The sequence below is a fragment of the Guillardia theta genome (assembly GCF_000315625.1).
Source record: "Guillardia theta CCMP2712 unplaced genomic scaffold GUITHscaffold_54, whole genome shotgun sequence".
Classification (NCBI taxonomy): domain Eukaryota; class Cryptophyceae; order Pyrenomonadales; family Geminigeraceae; genus Guillardia; species Guillardia theta.
Window position 1 is genome coordinate 25,610 of NW_005434620.1, and position 19,059 is coordinate 44,668.

The following is a 19,059-nucleotide window of genomic DNA, read 5'->3' on the forward strand; positions in this document are numbered from 1 at the left end:
GCTCTCCTCGCCATGGCCCTTCGACACTCCTTGTGATTTTTGCACTTGATCAAAATTATCTATGACCTCATTGCTGCCTTTCTAATTTCTCAGCCTGAGGCAGACCTCGTCATGAACCAACGTTTCCGTTGTCCCCCTCCCATCCAACACTCTACTGGCGCTTGAACAACACAACAGCCTTGGCTACATCTCTTATGACCGAGCACCCAACTGAGGAACAGACAGAAGCTTCAGGCAGCACAGCAGCAAACATGAAGCCTGATGAGCATGACTTGAGCAACCAGCCAAGTCAGGGGAACGTGGAAGTTGCCAAGAGAGTTATGGAAAGCTGTTTGAAGCAAGGGCTCGTGGAGCTCTGCAAGGAAAAGCCTTCTGACCCTGTCAGGTGGCTCGCACATTGGCTGCTTGAAAACAACCCGAACCAACCAAAGGTTATCGCTTCCATGGACAGCAACGGATGATGGTGTCGGCACGAAAAAGCGATTCTCATAAGCTGATTTGTTCTTTCGTCATGCAATGTGACTAAGATCCGGGAAGAAAACATCTCAGTTTTTATCTCAAAAGTTTATAATCAGATCCGATCGAGACAGCCTCTTGCAATTTTATGATTTAAGCTTGCGGAATGAAGTACCTCTGCATCTCAGTTACTCTTTCCTAAGTAATTCAAAGACATTACCTTGTAACTTTTTGACGATAATGTTCCGTCGAATGATCCTGACACCCGATTGATCATTGCAACATGATAGGAATCAAAGAACCTTAATCATGTATGCAAGAAACCAAAAGAAGCTTTTGGGAATATCCATCATGAAATCCAAATGATCGTCCTGCTCCAAGCTTCGTAACTTCGACAACATTGATGAGACCAACTCACCGCAGCCTCGATTACAAAATGCTGAGGGTTCGTAGCCGCATGTGAGAAAACAAATCTGAGAAACCCCTCGCCTATCACCCTTTTCCCCGTTGATCGCAGAGACTTACAGGAATTTGCCATGAGGTTTGTAAGCATCCACAATTCCTGCAGAAATTGAGAACAAACAAATAAGTTTCATTTTGCTGTCCACCTGCCGCCAGGTTGGAGGCGATGGAAATCCACTTTTTACGACGATCTTCACCATGCTGCGAATAAGAACTTTCTGTCTGCGAGAGAGTCCAAGATTGATTCTCTGACAACAACTACAACAAGAGGTCAGGCCAGCAGTTTTCTTAGATGATTGACACTAACCCGAAGAAGGGCAGAGCTCTGCCTACCCAGCAATCGAGGCACAACATCACACTAAAACAAGCACCATCATTTGTTGCAAGCGCAACACCAAGGTACCTGATGAACGTAGCACCTGAGCCGATTTGAAAGCGTTTCTAAGATCTTCATTCCCTCTGATAATCATGTTAGAAGTTCGGAAAGATTGTGAATAATTTACGATAGTTGACCGCACAGACCAACAATATATTCAAATATTACCTTCTGTACAAGGGTCTCCAAATACGAGCGGGGCACCAAAAACGACAATTTGTAAATCAATCCTGGAATTCCACAACATGTCTGCAAGATCAAGTCAAAACGTCTGGCGCTGGAATCCCACGCAGGCTCACCCCTCCATTCTGTATCCAACAAGCTTCTGAGTGCTAAAACCATTGCGCATCCACCACCGTAGGAGTGGCCAGTAAATACAACTCTGAAATGCTCATTCAGACTCAGAAACTCTGATTTCATGGTAGAATTTCCTTTTGACATTGGTTGATTTTGCGCACGCTTGCAAACTTTCAAAAATCGCAGTAGAACTGAATAAATTTTCCAGAAGATTAAAGATTGCTAAGGCATACACGTGCTGTCAAATGTTAAAGATAGGTACAAACCATTTTGAGATTGCGGCATTGAATCCACAGTGTACAGGAATTCCATGTTTCTAAAAAGCACATTCAGCGAATTGGGCCAAAAACCGCTTTCAAGGTCAGATAATCCACTTTGTCAGGCTTAAAACGATCACAGACATACGAATCCATTCACCTGTGTCACAGGCAAGCAAACAAGATCGTGCATGACGTCAATCCAGGAATATGTTCCTCGGAAGGTGACCAGTATGACAGACTCCTGTTCTCTAGAAAGTGGATCCTGTAGCTCGTTCGAACAACAACTCATTCGATTCCCAAGGTCACCTTCATTTCAAGAATCGCCCAATTCGGCTCAATGCTGGCCTACAAACCAGCAATCAACTCCACGAAGAGAAGAACGACAATTTACCTGTCCTTCAGTAGGACTGACCACAGCACTGGCATACTCGGTTACCTGTGACAGATTTCAAAACTAGGTCAGACTAATGGTATCTACTTTTTGACAAAATTGATCATGATAGATGTCTTCACACGCCCTGCATATGCTTTTTAAACCAGGAATAACGCGATAGAGGAACAACCTTGCACAAATGTTGTCCTGCTCAAATAGAACCTCCATATTCCTCTGCCAAACGGTCAGTCAATTGAAAGAAACGTTTCAGCAACGAATGAACACTTGATCTTGCTCTTCAGCTTCAACAGAATGAAAAGACTTGGAAGACGCGCTGTAGGGCTCCAAATCTCGTCTGCTCAACAAGCTGGCGTTTGCTACCAGGAGTATCAGAAAGACATCATCCTGACCATTGACAACCTGCTAGAGATCTAGGTCTTTTACCGTAATAGAATTCTGTCATAGCAAAGGTTGACTTTCAATCAAAGGAAACAAATAATCTTACTTTGGGCGCACAGTCTCTGATATTGTAATTCAGCGAGATTCGCAAGGATTTGTCGTGAAGCTTGAAATATTCCGCTCGCTACGCCCCTTGTGCCCCACGATGTCTCACTCTCTCGTCCTTCCATCATTACAGCATGCTCCTTGCATTGGACATCGCGCTCCATGCTGGCACAACTCAACCACGCTCCAGACCACGCTCCATGTTTGTAGATGTGACGCACTTTTCTTCCTGCATCATTCTCACAATAAAATAAAGCGGGGTATGCTGCCTTTCATCTGCTGCTGAGGCAAGCTTCATTTTGCGACGAAAGTCAAAATGGGAGTTTTAAAAAATCGAAACACTGAACTCTGACAGCTGCGAGTCTCAACTCCCGTGACTTGTCATACTCCCTCACAGTCTGTGATACTCCCTCACAGTCTGTCATACTCCCTCACAGTCTGTCATACTCCCTCACAGTCTGTCATACTCCCTCACAGTCTGTGATACTCCCTCACAGTCTGTCATACTCCCTCACAGTCTGTGATACTCCCTCACAGTCTGTCATACTCCCTCACAGTCTGTGATACTCCCTCACAGTCTGTGATACTCCCTCACAGTCTGTCATACTCCCTCACAGTCTGTCATACTCCCTCACAGTCTGTCATACTCCCTCACAGTCTGTCATACTCCCTCACAGTCTGTCATACTCCCTCACAGTCTGTCATACTCCCTCACAGTCTGTCATACTCCCTCACAGTCTGTCATACTCCCTCACAGTCTGTGATACTCCCTCACAGTCTGTCGTACTCCCTCACAGTCTGTCATACTCCCTCACAGTCTGTCATACTCCCTCACAGTCTGTCATACTCCCTCACAGTCTGTGATACTCCCTCACAGTCTGTCGTACTCCCTCACAGTCTGTGATACTCCCTCACAGTCTGTGATACTCCCTCACAGTCTGTCATACTCCCTCACAGTCTGTGATACTCCCTCACAGTCTGTGATACTCCCTCACAGTCTGTCAGTTCAGGAGCCTGAACGGAGTGCGATGATGGCATCGTGGTGAGGTATCATGCGAGGTAGAACGCAATCATCCCTTCAACGCCACCCTCTCTCCTCTTTTAAGTATCGCCGCACGCATTGTAACTTGAGCAATGACACCCAGGCATCTTTTCCTGGATTGATTTTGCTTTTGATTCTGATTTGATTCTTGAACAACTCGCACTTGCAAGTGAGAGTTGTTCGTCTGTGTACTTGTGCTGTGCTAGTTATCTAGGAATTTCAATGAGCACAAGTGTACATTATCAAAACATATATTTTGCATCAAGACGCCTCTTCCTCCTCCATTTGTTCCATTTCCTGTAGTAGTTTACCCTCTGTTCGAATTGAATCAATCAACCTCAGACTCCACCTCTGGAGGCGCTGAAAGAATTTTTTCAACGAGAGCAATCATCTGGTTCGATTCCATGTAAGCCAAACTCAAAGACAATGGATCATTGATATGCTACCTGTTCAAGCCTATCATCTCCGAATCTTGCTTCAGCCTGCCAATGAATCATGCGATCAAACGTCTGCTTTACCCACTGTAGAACGACGATTACATGATCGATGATAGAGTATAGCGAAACTAAAGTTGTCGGTCGAAAATTTGCAATATTGAGAAGTTCTTTCTTTTTCAAAGGCTCTTGTCCATCCTTGTTTTCGAAAATGCCCAAAGTATTTGGCACAATCAGTGAGATCAGGTTGATGCAGAAGAATCACCAGCGGTGGAAACTTGGCAAGCTCCCCATAGAGCTGCTGTACTTCATTTGGAGTGACATTGCATGAATTTGAGCTTTCAAGATACTGGATGACCTGAAAATCTTGAAATTATACGAAAATCCAAAATCATTGAACAAAATACTTGGTTTGTAGTGAGCACCGCTACCTGCAGCAAGATTCAAAATGTGCATGATTCATATTGTTCTGATTCACCTCTGGCCTTTGGAAGCCCGATTTTGAGGCTTCCAGTTGAATGCTTTTCACCAGTTCGAGTACTTCAGCATTGCATAGAACCGCGTCACAATCATCGAGAATCTCCATTTTCAAGGATCCAGATTTAGCAGACTAGCTCACAAATTGAATTAGCGTCTGAAAAATCTCATGACTGAGTTGATAACTTCATATGACTTCATCTTGATCATAAACATTTCACTCATGGATGATCTAATGCAACATCAAGGCAAAGCCCTGTCCCCCTCTTCTCCTGCCTGCTTTCTGCATGTGAACCAAAAAACAAACGAGGCGGGCCCACATGAATTCCCGCACCAGAATTTCGACATGCGGGATGTGTGCGCTGGTCCCTTCATCTCTTTCTCTTCCTGTGATGACCCATCTTCGAACCTCCTCTCGCCTCTGATCATGGCGATCCCATCAGATGCACAAGTCGCTGGTCGAGATGGGAGTACTACAGGAGCGACCGTGTATCCGTCTGATGGATCTCGACCTCCACTGAAGGCTCGATAAAAGTGTCATACGTGGAATTCCTTGTGACGTTGTTCAAATTTCACTTTCTGCTTCTATCTTTGATTATGTGAGCATGTGCTGCGAAGCCTCTCGGAATAAGCAGCTTTCCATCGCTCCTCTCATGTCTTCTACTGCGTTGGACCACATGTCTTTGCCAGATGCTGATAGATCAAGGACTCAAGCAAGAGTGATTTTGCGATCCAACAAGCGAAGATCGCGAAAAGCGGAATAATAACACTGTAGAGTGGACGGCAAAATTATCGAGTGATGGTAAAGAGTTGGCATGAATGGAGATGGTGTGAGATCTTATCAACGGCATTTTGAGTACCAGTCTATTGCTGTGCAGCAGTCAAGCAACCGATTAGATAGCCTCAATTTGGAACAGAGTTGGCGGAAGCGTGTGAGTTGGTGAAATCGATCAAAATGTTTCACTGCTGGAAGATATGAGTATGTGCAACACATTGTTAGCTGCATAACGCATCTCAGGCTTGATTGACCATGTTTGGTACTCTTTTAATGCTTGAACACATTAAACGGACAGGCTCCACGGCTCCACAAAACAGCAAAGATTCATCGTTAGCTAATGGAACGAGATTCGTCTCGATTTGTAAATTGACCTGTGAAAGAACATCATGCTGCATGAAAACATTCCAAGAATAATACCAGAGGAAACGCTTGTACCAGCTGCCCGAGAGATCAGCGAAAAAACAAAGATTAGACGAAGTCAGAGCACAATTCCGACGTAATTACCCTGCTGCAGCGCCGCACAAGGCCAAACCTGCAATGAATTTGAGACCCATCTTCTTCCTTTCGTCCTAAGATTGCAATCAATCAACTCGAAATCAAGATCGCAGCGTCCTCAAGACGTACAGCTTCTGGTTCAGCTGCCCATGCAAGAAAGGTGGTCACATCTTTAGCCATCTGTAAATATTAGTTAACCGTAAACATCTTAGGAAATTTTAAAATCGAATAATGCGCAAACCTGAGATGCAGTTGCTTCTGTCCCGTCTTCATATTCTACGCCGCCATCATAGATAGGCTAAACATGAAGGGTTAAAACGAGCACTTATCTTCAACAGCAGGACGTGAATTGTGAACATGGAAGAGACGACAAACAGACAACAAGACGCGAAACAGAGTGTACCGGTGGCATTTGAATTCTGCCGCCAGGGAAGTACGGATTCCAGTGCCTGAGCAACAACGACAGGGAATTATTTCTTGAAAAGTAGAATCGCCTATGCTGAACTCACTGTCCTTCCGCAATGACCACGCCAGCCGGTGGGTCACGATATCCAGTCAGCAAAGCGAAAATGTAATCGGCCCCACCTTCCAAATAATCATCAGACTAAATAAAGTGGATAAAATATAATCAGTTTCAGCGAAAATGTCCAGAGAAAATCAAGCATCAATCCTCAACGTACCATGGCGCGCCTTGGTGATGAGAGAAAGATCTGGAGGAAGGCCGCCGTTGTTGGCATAACGCGCCTCATTCTCGTTCTAGACAACAGTCACTTCTGGATAAGTACTCTTTACCTAATTTGGTCACCTTGTACGGACTCTGAATGTAATCGGAGAGCTTCCCAGGTCGTTCAAAGTAAGCTCCTGCACATATACACTCAAAATCATAGGCTTAGAAGCTCGCAACTACCCGTGTCATCTGGACCGTCCGTATATTCCTTCTCTGCAGCCATCTCTTTGGCTTCATCCTGCACATTGGATCAATTGTATGGAAAACCCTCTCTCTCCCAATACCTCTGTATAGCACACTCCAACCAAGTTACGATAGGCAATTCTTTTGAGCCCGTGACAAGCTGCACACACCTTCAAAGAAAAATCACAAATAATTCATCGTTTGTCCATTGAGTTAACACAACCTGCTGATACACCTGGTGTCCACGACGGATACTAACAAATCATTAGAAAACACATTTGAAAAACAATCAACATACCTTGCAGCATCGTAAGCCGCCATGAAGCCACTGTGTGACCATGGATAGGCCGCAGAATGCAACTGGTCACTTGCATACGCAGTGCTAACAAAAGAGTTAGACTAGATCGCCTAACCCCTATGGCCACCTGCTGGTGAAAATGTAGGCTGCACCACCAACGGTAGCGCCTACAGCGACCTTACCAAAGATCCTGTAGAGTACAAAGGATATTCAGTGCTTCGATTTTCTGCTGAGACGAACGCGAAGAAGGTGTGCGAAAGAAAAGAGTTGCAGGAACGAACATCGAAGGGGCGTGGGGGGCATCCAAACGAGAAACAACATACATGAGCTACTGTTTAGAGGGGGAGCGCAAAAAGGAGAAGAGGAGGGAGGATGATAAGACGAAGGAAAAGGAGGGCTGGTCATGACGAGGAGAAAGAAGAATGAACGGCGCCGACCTCGGTACACGCAGCATGTCGCGGAGCTTCCTCTGCTCGTGAGACCCCTACCCCTCTCCAACACCGGATTTTCATATGGATAGACCCGGTGGACAATGACGATATGGATGACCCTACCCACCAAGGAAGTAAAACATACCCATCCACCCACTACTGGGAGACCATGAACAAACATCAATGGGATCACCCCACCCCTCGTCCTAGTAGTGTAGCATGTTATAATAACCCTTACACAGACATGCCCTCAGAAACTACCCACCCCCTTTCGACCTCAAACCCCCCCTCCGTCGCCATTACATCCTCTTGCGCTTTCTAGGGCTGCCGCTATGACCGTTATGAATCGAGAAATATGATAACGGTCCGGAGGCCCGGCCGGACCGGCGAACTTCGGAACGCCGGGAAGTTCGGAGCCTCAGCCTGAGCGGCATCTTGACGGAATACAAGTTTGTTAGACTTGTACCGTCTAGTCCAAAGTCACGCAGATCACATCGACCTTAGTTGTAACAAGTCAGTTTTTGCTCAAGACCGAATTTAATGCACACAAAACTTGAAAGAGCACACCATGTGAAACCCAACTTCGCATCCAGACATGAGAGGACCTTAGCAAGACGGCTAGGAAAGCCCCCTCTTCGTCCCACGTACTACATTCGTACTACATGATTGCCGCGGCGCCTTGAAAACACGTCAGTCGTCTTGTTTACAGGAGAGTTTTTGTTAACTCGGCGCTATCTGACTGGCACGGCTGGCATACGATCCATCACATCTTGGTGCCGACGGTAGTACATGCCGCTCAGGAGTCCGGAATACAGTTTCGCTAACAGGCTCCCTCGGGGTGCGATCATTGTTGTACGCAGCCTGGCAGTGACTCCGGAGCCGGGGCGGACAATTTTCTGCTGAGGCGAGGCCCGGGATCAGTGTGATCGGATGGCTCAGTAAGTTGGCAACTTTTTGCGGGCTTGGGGGCTGGCGACCGACGCGGTGGGTCTCGTGGCGTACTTTGACTCAGTACGACATCAGTAACGGTGTGACTCAGTGACAGCGACACTTTTACGTGCTCAGTCTTTAGCTATAAGGCGACAACTAAGACATAGAGTCTTCGCAGCTCTTGCATATCTCTACGTTTGACATCGTTTTGCCTTCCGCTCGCCGGAAAACCTGGAAAGGTCTAGATCATTCACGAAGATACAAAGATAAGTTCAATGACAAAGTTTCACACCTTCTCCATGTTATACATATGCATAGCTTCTTGAAGGAAGGACAATTGATCAGAAGACAGATCTGCACTGAAAAGTCAATCAATACGGCCGATCATTTGTAAGGAACCACCTTCATCTGAAATGACAGATTTTACCACGTCAAGGGTATGGGCATAGCGCAATCTGAGCGCCTCCTTTTCGATCTCCAAGGATCGAATGATATTCTCTTTGCTCTGGAGTGAGACCTGTTTAGAGTGAGAGTCCCTTCTTTAAATCAGCGATTTACCTTGTACTGCAGGATCTCACCCTGAACTTTGCCGAACCGTTGAAGGCACTCTGCCTGAACCAAGTTGACTCTTTCGCAACCTTAATCTACAAAAAGAAATCGACTGACTTGTCTCATTTCGATCTCGCTCCGATATTTCTCAAGCTGAATCTTATTATCTAAAGCTTTCTCCAGCTCCTTGATCTTTGACTTCAATGTACGATTTTCCTTTCCCAAAGAGTCCAAAGTCTCCTCATTTTTCAATTCTCTTTCCTGGAAGACTTTTAGAAGTTTTAGTCGTGTTAAGGAAAACTCTACCACAAAAAATTCAGTAAAATCGTGTTCAACAACAGTCATGCTCTTCATCTGAAATGCGATTAATCAGACACAACTTAGCTCTGCAAGTATCTCTCAAGACGTACATCGTTGGCAATTGCAGAAGACGAAGCTCTCTCTTTTTCGAGCTCGGTCTCGAGCTCAGAAACTCTGCCACAGTCAAACTTTAGCCCAAAAGCCTTTTCATCGTTTCCTGCACCTCTGCTGGGTGACTTGCAGCTGAAATCTTGACTCTTCGATCTCTTTTCGAGTCTCTTGCAGTTCTGACTCCAACTCCGACAGCTTGCTCTGCAGTCTTTTGTTTAAGATATTCTGCAAACCGGCAAAGGGAAATTTCAACAAGCGAAATTCGTTCAAATCGAATTCTCTACCGGGTCATCCATGCACAAATTTCTTTGTTGGCAATACAGGTTCAACATGGTTTATGCATAGTTGTTTGCAACTGCACCTCTCATCCGTTGATGCGACCTCGTCCAGAGCCCTTTCATAGGCTGATGGTTCTTCTTCGCGCACATACGCAAGAATCTAGGAGATCCGTCAAAGCAGGGATGACAAGTTGGCCTTCCTTACGTCTCGCTCTCTTTGAAGCGACTTGGCAAGAAATGCACTATGCTTCTTTTCGTCTTCCAGTTGCTTCGACAACAAATTGACCTTGAATATTGCTAGTGAGATTGAGCGCCTGTAGCCATTAGATTTGTTTTTCTGCACCTTTTCCGTAAGAGTTTCTTTTTCGCGAGTCTCTGCATATAAAATGCTTGGACGATTGAAGCGATCAATCAGTCCTCCAACGATCTTTCAACCTCATTTGTTACTATCGCTCATCTTCCCTCAGCCTTATACCGGAATTTCACAAACAGGTAAGCGAGGAAATGCACCGCCACCAATGCTGGTCCCCTCGTAAAATTGAAGCTTGGTTTCCAGCTCTTGAATCCTCTCATCTTTCTTTGATAGCTGGATACCAGAGGTCGCAAGAACTGATGACCCTGGAAAGGCGATCAGAGCAATTGTCACTAGATTGAACAAGTGTGAGCCTGCACTTGATAAGTTTCCCTCGATTTCTTCCAATTCTTCATTCACTCCTTGAATTTCCCGCACAAAAAGAGTTTGACTTTCTGACAGAAGCCCTTTCACTTTTCTTGCCATTGAAGAGCTCTTGTTCAGTACGTCGGAGAAGTCCTCGTCTGTACACAACACCTTCAAATCATAAATGTCAGTCTTGTGGAAAATTGAAATAATTGCATATAAAACCATTGTAGAAGTGAAAAGAAGCCTCCCGTCTCCATCAGTTGTGACGAAAGCTTTGCGCAATGACTCATCTCCGGATAGCATGATCTGCTTACATACATCCATGACGGAAGCGTCATCCTGTATATCGATCTGAACAAACATAAGTGGTACTGTAGACTCTAAGACAGCAAAAGAAAAGACGCAGCGGACCGGGAGGAAAGGCCTATGTGGAGAAGGATAGCAGACAAGAACGAGTGGGAGAAGACGGGAGTGGAGATAGGAGAGCAAGGAAGAAGGATCTGAGGAAGAGAGCATCCACCGTTAGGCTTGCGAGAGAGGGTCCTTGTACATTGACAAGCATGGCAGTAGCTGCAGTGACTGACGGTGGAAAAAAATTTGACTACAGCTCGCTGCCCCTCTCTCTATTACAATAATTATATATTGGATCAGTACTGATAATTGAGTAAATTACATATATATGCGGTACACTTATTTGTACCAGTTACTCTCTTTAATATTAATATATATAGAATTCTCTCCTTTTTTTTTGACTTAGTGAAAGAATCTTGAAGCGCCCTGCGAGATCCAGTCCTTGTGTCTGTCGAACGAGTTTTCTATTCCGATCATGACTGAAAGATGTGTGGAAAGTAATGTACAACTATGCCTAGAATGATCCTCAGACATGATCTGATGTAGTTCACCGTCATCCTTGCTGTAGTTTATTTGGTTTGTCAGGAACAAACTAACAAACAGCATACTGATAACAATTGCGATCTATCGATCCCATAGCTCTACATAAATGAGAACACGTGTGGTAGAGAGTTTTGTGATATACTGCTGATTCTTTAATGATGAGTATATGTCTAAAGTAAAGTTAATACTGTGATAAACTCGTGATGCAACGTCTAAGCTCAGGCGTTGTCTACGCCCACAGGTTCGACCTGTACGTTGTCACTCTCTGTTGACAAGGCCATTGCAATATCCTCAGCGAGGGCCTGGGACACAAAGATGTCACTGAATCTGAAAGTTGAGGGCGTATCAGTTACCTCATACATGCCAGCCTCCACCAGGCTCTTGAGGTACTCGACAGTTTCTTTATCTCTCTTCGGAAGACGTTCATCGGAGGGATTCCTACTCGTCAGAGCAACTTCGCTGAACTTGGATGGAACTTCGTTACTCTGATAAGTTCGTCTCAGAATCAAACACTGAATTGCATGGCAGATCTTACCTCGGCTCTTCTAGACCTCGCTTCTACCAATTGAGCCCCAACCGTACCATTGTATGAAAACAGGTCCACATCCGAGACCTCGATCGTGATTAGGAGAAGCAAATAATTCAATGGTTGTAAGTCAGCAGATTGAACGTCGATGGATTGGAGTGCAGTGTCAACGATGGACAACATAGCATTCGCGGAACATGCGTCGACAGCACTGAGACATCCTGGCCTGGTCACCAGGACAGTTTTGTTGACCCTGGATGTCGCACCCAGGAGGTCTCTTATCTCGGCAATGAGGATCACGCTACAGTTCACGCGGCAGAGGATTGTTCCGACTCCCGGTACGCTAGTGAGCACACGGCTTGAGGGAAGAACGAAGTTGTCATGATGCGCCGAGGGCTGGTGCTCTCTTATCCTGATCTCCCCTATACGTCCGCCTACGTTGGTGGCAAAGGAATATGTGAGAGGAAGCAAGTCCGGATCCGTCGTCGTCCACAAGTTACAGTCGACGCTCCACCGATCTACCATGGCCGTTCCATTCATTGTTGAGACCTCCAACGAGCCTCCTCGAGGTGAGTCGGCCGTTGTAAAATTGAGCCAAGTCGTGCTGTACCTCCCACTCGGCCACGAGGCAGACAAGCTGATTTTGTACTGCGTTCGCGGCTGAAAGGCTTGTCCCTGTACCTCCAACACTCCAACAGCTGACACTGATCCTATGAGCGGAATCCTGCATAATGAGTCAGCATTTGCATTCATCAGATCGTAAGAGCATACCGACTGGAGCCCGTGTCACACCACCATGCGTACTTCACCGAAGTGTCACTGGTTTGTGTAGCATTTAGAATAACGGGAAACCAAGCCAAAGAACTTATTTACCTTGTAAGGACATTGATATAAGTTGCAGAGTCAACCCGGAAAATGATTGGATTATTTGGCAATGGCTGGCTAATGAAGAGAGGTTCTAGTCCGATGGGGAAATTCCCTCCCTCTTCAATCTGTATGGAAAGGCAGCATCAGATGAAACAAATTGATGTTCAACTCTTTACCGCGGCTTCAAATTGAATGTGACTAGTCGAATATCCGCTGGCTCCATCCACATCCGTCACCTTTAATCCGATAATTATCAGGATAGGAAAGAAATAGCTAGCTCCGGCAGGATGAAATCGCTCAAAATCGGATTTCCTATCAGATATTGTACTGAAACCGGTGTTGAGGGTATCAAATACAGGTAGCCCTCCCGTGTTGGCCTGATTCAAATTATACAAAAGTGTGCTTAATGTGCTTGATCGGCACTGAGTGATATAATCCTTCGAGTTCTTAAGATATGCATCTTTCAAGTATTGCTCAATCTGTAGATACATAGTTTCGCAATCGAGAAACCATTCAAATTTAAATCTCGGGTCATTCCGTCTCCAATCTGGATCCCAGCTGTCTGTTCCGTCAAGAATAATTCTGCTGTCCTGGAGAATTCTCCGGTTTCCACCTCTTATTCTGGAGACAGGTGCAATCTTGACTGGAACTATTTGGACCTGAGCAATAGATGCATATCGTTCAACAGAGTCTTCTTTGAAACCTGTCCATACACCAGCCTCGACTTGTATCGTGTAGTTTGCACCAATATCTAGTTGTCGGACAGTTTCCTCCAAGATTATCACCACACTTGTCGTCACAATGCTCACTTGTTTAGTTAACAGGCTGTTTGAGGGTTGTCCGATTGTAGACCATTGTATATCAAGGACAGCAGAAGTTGTTCCATCCCATCCATAATCGTTTCTTGTATCTAAACAAGAGCAAAGCCTCCCAACGCACGGAGGCAAATACGCTTGCGCAGAAATCACGAGCGGGCCATTTCTACGTATTCGCCTGATGGGATCGCCCAAAATTTCCACTGTTGGTAGTTTGACATCCTCGCGCTGGACTGTCTTGGATATTGAAGCCACCTGCTCTTACGGTTAGCTTCTGCACAGTGAATGAGAGACAAATTATACCATTCCTAGGTAGTTAGTGACACTCACTGTGATTATGTAAATTTGTCCAGAGTCAAACTCTGGATCGTCTGGAGAAACTTGTAACACGGAGTATTTCAAACCCTCTCCGGATGCTCTTCTTACAGCCTGCGTACCTCATCAGCACTTTCGAACACACAGAGATATTTATGGATTGACCGTGATGTCGGGATTACTTGACCAAGTGAACAAAAGCCCCTTGCTACGTGACCCGCTGGCAAAGTCAACTTCTGCTTTGAGAAGTAAAGGATCGCAAGCTCCGAAAGTTGATTTGCCATGAAGGTTCACCCTTGGCTTTGCCTGCACGATAAGATTAAATCTAATACAAAGTGAGGCAAGAAACAGCATCACCGCATAAGCGTAAGTCGTCTGAGACTGATCATAGAGTGGTCGAGGTGTTGTGGGCGGTTCCATCAGAATGTCTGAATCTGACGAATACGACGGTGCCCCGTGAGCGAAGACTACACCAGGTCGAATACGCATTGTAGCTGGAGGGTTGAATACAGGTAAGACCGTGGTTCCGAATCCGAAAGCAACGTGGAGAACTGCTGGATTTAGCCATCTGCATAGAGCTCCCTCACCCAGCAAAGTCTTCAAATCCACCAGCGTTATCGAAACTAGGTAGTGTGAACAACTGGTGGAGAGCCAAGGCAGAGGTCTGTTATTGCAGTCATCTTCAAAATCATCGGATCGACTTCCTGGCCGTGCCTTATACGGTCTTCCTTGATTTGTTCTTGTCGCACTCCATACAGTGCTACTGTCTCGCTTTCCGAAGGTTATTGTCATTCCAGCTCCATCACCATCTATCCAGGCGCAAGCTTTCTTATTCGGGTTGAAAGGCACGACTATAGGCTGAGGCTGAATTGAAAGGACAGAATGTTTGGATGAAGTTGAACTTCTTTGACCAGAAACTTCTACCACAACCTTCTCAGCGCTGCACCCTATTGCCCCTGAAACTAATTTTGGCCAGGTACACGTGATCTGAGTCCCTCCCGACCTGATGGCAGTATTTTCACATACCCGCGTACCGACATACACAGTCGCAAGGGACTGCTTCGAGAGCATCGTGGATCCCTCAAGCGGTATGGGGACCCCGAAATTATCACCTTCAATATACAAGATTCTATTGACAGTGACATCTCCCTCTGAAGGAGACGTAGTGTAAGCCAGAGATTCCACCACCGCGAGGTTCCCGCAATTCTCTTGGGCACAGTCATCGTTGCTGCTGACTGAGTAGATTCTCGGTCTCGAGTACGAGAAACCATTTGACAGATAGGAAGTTTGATCACTATCAGCTACAGTCACCGATATAGCATTACCATCCCCAGCAGGAACGATACAGAGTACTTGATCGTCACGAACATGAGCATTACCACAGCCTACACACAGAGAGGATCGAGGAAGCTTGCACTCAATTCTACCAAGGGTCGAGTCTTGGGTCCACAAGGTGCTCGAAACAGCAATTCTGATGAGGTCTGCAAAGAATCCAAAGTTTGCACCTTCGATAGTCAAAGTCCAACCCCCTCGAGTGTTGCCATGTGCAGAATTACCAGTATTTGTCTTGGTGTACAAAAGAATCGGCATTGAATACGAAAACTGGAATTCCTTTACTACCGGTGGATCACCGTAGGAATATGGGGAAATCTGCACACCCGTTGTGAAGGTGATGGAATGTGCCGAGCCAACTCCACTTGCAAGCAGACATGAAGCTGAAGTGGAACTAGTCCACATTGTAGTTTCACAATTTGTCCCACCAAATCTCGCTCGGGTTGTTGAGTCATACTGGGCGAAGTCCATTCCGATCACAGTGACGATGCTCAGTCCAGTGGCTGGGCGGCTTTCCGGCTTGACGCCTGTATCTAATGGAGAATCGAAAGACACGGCCTTGGAGAGCGTACTTGGAGTCCTGGAACCACTGGTCAGAAGTACTGATCTCAAATTCTTGATTCCATGAGAGCTTTTGATTGTAATAAAGGTATCGCTTAACCACTTTGAAGCCTCCGATGCAGTAAATTCCGTACTTCTACCTGAATTACTGCAGTCCGCAGTCGACAGCGATACACAAGATAATTCGATTACAGTTGAACCTGTAGAAGGCTTGTTTTTACCAGCGATTGCAGCCAAAGTTTCTGATGAGTCATAGGAAGTCAATTCTGAAGTACTTCCAGCCGCTTGTATCATGCTGAGTACTATTATGGAACTTTTCCCCACACCAGCGGGTAACACACAAGTTAGGGCAGTCGTGGAACTCCACGATGTCTTGGCAAAAGAGGTGACTGCAAGCAGCCCTCTTGGCGAGAAGTCGTTGGCGGCGAGGTTGAGAGCGGATATCAAATGACTTCGCATAGGTTTGGATTGCGATGGCGGTTCGTTCGAGCCGAAAGTCTTGAAAATCATTTGGTTGCCTTCTGATGCACAGAGTGAGATTCCAGTGAATTGATACGCGCATACTTGATCGCTATTTAAGGGCATCTGGTTGCAAAGGCTGATGTTTACAGAAAGTTCACACAAAGTCACTAATGTTGGCACTGCAGTCTGCGTCTTTGACAAACATTCAACCTTGCCTAATGAAATCCATCGCATTTGAGAGCAATACGTGTCTGACAAATACAATTCCAACTGCGCAATATTCTGAATGGACGATTCAAAGTTCAAGATGAAGGGAGATTGGCATTCCACATCGAATTGTTCATTCGTAGAATTAGGTGAAGAAGTAGGAGCCATTCTCACCTTGACACTGCTGCATGGAAATCCATTCAAAAATCCATACAAATATTTTGATGCTTGAGGCTGCACTAATGTATTGTTCAGGGAAGGTGGCGAAGTGAGAACAGAAACTATGCTTGAAAGGTTTGAGCATCGACTACGAACAACAAAGAACAAGACTGGTTTTGGCATGATTTGAATGGCAGAAAATTTCAATACATCGAATGATACTAATTCGGTGACGGTTCCAGTCGCACTTGCGGCGGTGAGCATAACCTATATTGTAGAACGATGTCAGAGATAGCAAAAAGAATGGCAAAATACAAACCTTGGAAGACTGGCCCGTCCCCGATGCTGCTATTGCGAGTACTGCAGTGTCTGCAACCCACAATGTCCTGAGAGAATCTGTCTGTCCAGCACGCACACGTTGTGTATGATCAAGTTTTCCCATGTTCTTCCCGACCAAGATCGCACGGCTTTTGACATTTTCAAAATTTGTATTGAAGCTGACTGGTCTCGAAACGTTTTCTGTCACACAAGGCATTGTACCTGTATAATTTGTTGATAGCCCACAAGGATTTGATTGGATTCTATTCACTTCTGGGTTATCGTAAGACAAAATTTCCGAAGAAGAGCCAAGATTCAGAAGCAATGTGATTCGAGCTTGCATGGAATTCGCAAAGCCTGCGGAAACCTGCCAAAGAAGTCATCAGCATCATGTCTCAAAATGACAATTAAAGTACCTTGCACATAATCGTTGTCTGAGATTGCCAAGTTGTCGTCTGGCTGTTTGAAACATGTGATCGAATTGCTGCACTCATTGAAGTGTGTGCAAAATTGCTCCCATGAACAGAGATTCTAGAAGATCCAGTGAAGGGAAAATTGACTTTGGTAAAGTTGCTATGGATCTGGGGTTTGACGAAAGAGATCGTTTCAGTACCAGTCCCCGCAATGAGATTCACTGTGACTTCAAGTTTGCAGGAACGACTTGCACCGGATGAGCTCTTTGCGTGAATGCTGGAGTCGCTTGTCCATACAGAGACTTCTGCACTTGTGTCGGATGTTCGCATTGCCAAGGATGAATGAGAAAATCCAATGCTCACTCCTTCCAAGTGCAGCATGACAGATCCTGTGCCGGGATAATTTTGCCTGTCCACAGACGATACATAAACAGAATCATAGGACCAAATTTTGCTTATTGAGCTCACTTTCTGATGGATTGTCAAGATCATCATTAAACTCTGCCCTTTCTGGATCTTACCGGCCTCTCTACAACTCAGAGTTGAAAAGCTAGTCCAGATGGTTTGCTCACAAGCTGTGAATGCTCTTGCACTTAAAGTTTTGGTACTGAAGCCATAATTTGTGCCAAAGATGGTGGCATCTTTAGATGGCAAGAAAACTCTACGATTGTAGGACTCCATGCCTGATAACTTAGGGACATCAAAGGATACTGAGTTACTTCCACTTCCAAGCTGCAATGATACCGTCAATGAAAAAATAGATGTGAAATACTCCAAAGGTCCTTGCTTGCAGACAATCAAGGTATCACTTTGCCATAAACTTCGTTCACATGCAGTCAAAGCCGATCTGGCATTCGACGTGAAATCATTGAGACCTACATTAGAAGATCTGAATGCTATGGGTAATGAGTCGATTGGAGCTCGATTCATATCCAGGTTGATCATATACTGACGAAGGAATGCTGGTTTATCAAAGGAGAACAGCACTGTCGTAGTTTCTACGTGATGGTTTTGCGTAAGTTTTACAGTTTGACTTCGAGCCTCACCTCCTGAAAATTTGCTTTGCAAGGAAGTGTCACTGGACCATAGCGTTGCATCAGAAATTGTTTTCTGTACAGAAAATGCCAATGTATATCCAGAAGAACCAAATCCAAGTCCCATCAGCGTTACTTTGGTCGCCCCTACTGGTTGCAAATTAGCTCTCTTGGATGTGCTGATGACATGTGCATCGTAGCTAATTAAGTCGCTTGCACTCGCAATGATGCAAAGAATACTCACGACAACTTTCTGGTTCACTTCTTTCAAAAAGAATACTCCACTTGCAATGTGAGCAGTTATACTGGAAGATGAAACCCAAGCACTCCTTTCAAATGCTGTTTGTCCAGAGCGTACAGCGATGGATAAGGACTGCGATGGTATGATGCCTGGTATGAGCATGATCTTATTTGAGCCTGTCGAAGGTATGTTATGGTCTTGAGCTGAACTCAAGATGATTTGGTCGTATGATACCATTTCACTTGATGAACCAACTAAAACAGCGAAGGTAATTTGAGCTGCGGATGAGGAAGATGATCCAAACGAGAATTTACACGCCACAGATGAGTCAGATTGCCATCGTGTATTCAACAATTTAGATCCACTGATTCTTGCAGAGGCTGAATTGAAGAGTTCGCTGTTCATTGCAAAGTACAAGTACATTGGGCTTTCCAGGAACATGTTAGTGCCCATGACTCCTGTTATAGGACTCGTATCGTATGAGATAGTGTTG

At 45.3% G+C, this 19,059-nt stretch overlaps 6 protein-coding genes across 6 annotated transcripts; 2 read left to right on the plus strand and 4 right to left on the minus strand.

Annotated features, from left to right (window-relative positions):
• Positions 1-189: 189 nt before the first annotated feature.
• GUITHDRAFT_153614 (hypothetical protein) lies at positions 190-642 on the plus strand. The gene has a single exon (XM_005829064.1). It carries the CDS (start codon positions 195-197, stop codon positions 459-461), a length of 267 nt encoding a protein of 88 aa, XP_005829121.1. The 5' UTR covers positions 190-194; the 3' UTR covers positions 462-642.
• Positions 643-1,518: 876 nt separating this feature from the next.
• Positions 1,519-2,687, minus strand: GUITHDRAFT_111712 (hypothetical protein; the record flags this gene model as incomplete). Its single annotated transcript, XM_005829065.1, has 9 exons — positions 1,519-1,543; positions 1,594-1,676; positions 2,009-2,113; positions 2,158-2,196; positions 2,243-2,287; positions 2,330-2,369; positions 2,415-2,458; positions 2,510-2,601; positions 2,669-2,687. 9 exons carry the CDS (start codon positions 2,685-2,687, stop codon positions 1,519-1,521), a joined length of 492 nt encoding a protein of 163 aa, XP_005829122.1.
• Positions 2,688-3,212: 525 nt separating this feature from the next.
• On the plus strand, positions 3,213-3,632 carry GUITHDRAFT_74121 (hypothetical protein; the record flags this gene model as incomplete). The annotated part of the gene is made up of 1 exon (XM_005829066.1): positions 3,213-3,632. A coding segment is annotated over one exon (420 nt), but the record flags the coding sequence as incomplete, so codon positions are not given.
• Positions 3,633-5,707: 2,075 nt separating this feature from the next.
• On the minus strand, positions 5,708-7,616 carry GUITHDRAFT_164178 (hypothetical protein; the record flags this gene model as incomplete). The annotated part of the gene is made up of 15 exons (XM_005829067.1): positions 5,708-5,830; positions 5,877-5,897; positions 5,964-6,028; positions 6,084-6,134; positions 6,196-6,252; positions 6,358-6,403; positions 6,464-6,539; positions 6,635-6,710; positions 6,760-6,815; positions 6,862-6,919; positions 6,966-7,034; positions 7,088-7,118; positions 7,163-7,246; positions 7,290-7,352; positions 7,600-7,616. The coding sequence occupies 15 exons, from the start codon at positions 7,614-7,616 to the stop codon at positions 5,794-5,796; spliced, it is 807 nt and encodes a 268-aa protein (XP_005829124.1). The 3' UTR covers positions 5,708-5,793.
• Positions 7,617-8,679: 1,063 nt separating this feature from the next.
• On the minus strand, positions 8,680-10,647 carry GUITHDRAFT_111714 (hypothetical protein; the record flags this gene model as incomplete). The annotated part of the gene is made up of 11 exons (XM_005829068.1): positions 8,680-8,754; positions 8,816-8,877; positions 8,926-9,040; positions 9,082-9,135; positions 9,190-9,333; positions 9,379-9,426; positions 9,483-9,546; positions 9,596-9,684; positions 9,865-9,921; positions 9,967-10,098; positions 10,237-10,647. 11 exons carry the CDS (start codon positions 10,645-10,647, stop codon positions 8,680-8,682), a joined length of 1,251 nt encoding a protein of 416 aa, XP_005829125.1.
• An 887-nt stretch (positions 10,648-11,534) lies between these two features.
• On the minus strand, positions 11,535-17,972 carry GUITHDRAFT_141363 (hypothetical protein; the record flags this gene model as incomplete). The annotated part of the gene is made up of 12 exons (XM_005829069.1): positions 11,535-11,618; positions 11,670-11,801; positions 11,852-12,566; positions 12,716-12,834; positions 12,886-13,779; positions 13,855-13,953; positions 14,005-14,145; positions 14,197-15,872; positions 16,576-16,635; positions 16,880-16,960; positions 17,101-17,245; positions 17,295-17,972. 12 exons carry the CDS (start codon positions 17,970-17,972, stop codon positions 11,535-11,537), a joined length of 4,824 nt encoding a protein of 1,607 aa, XP_005829126.1.
• Positions 17,973-19,059: the final 1,087 nt, after the last annotated feature.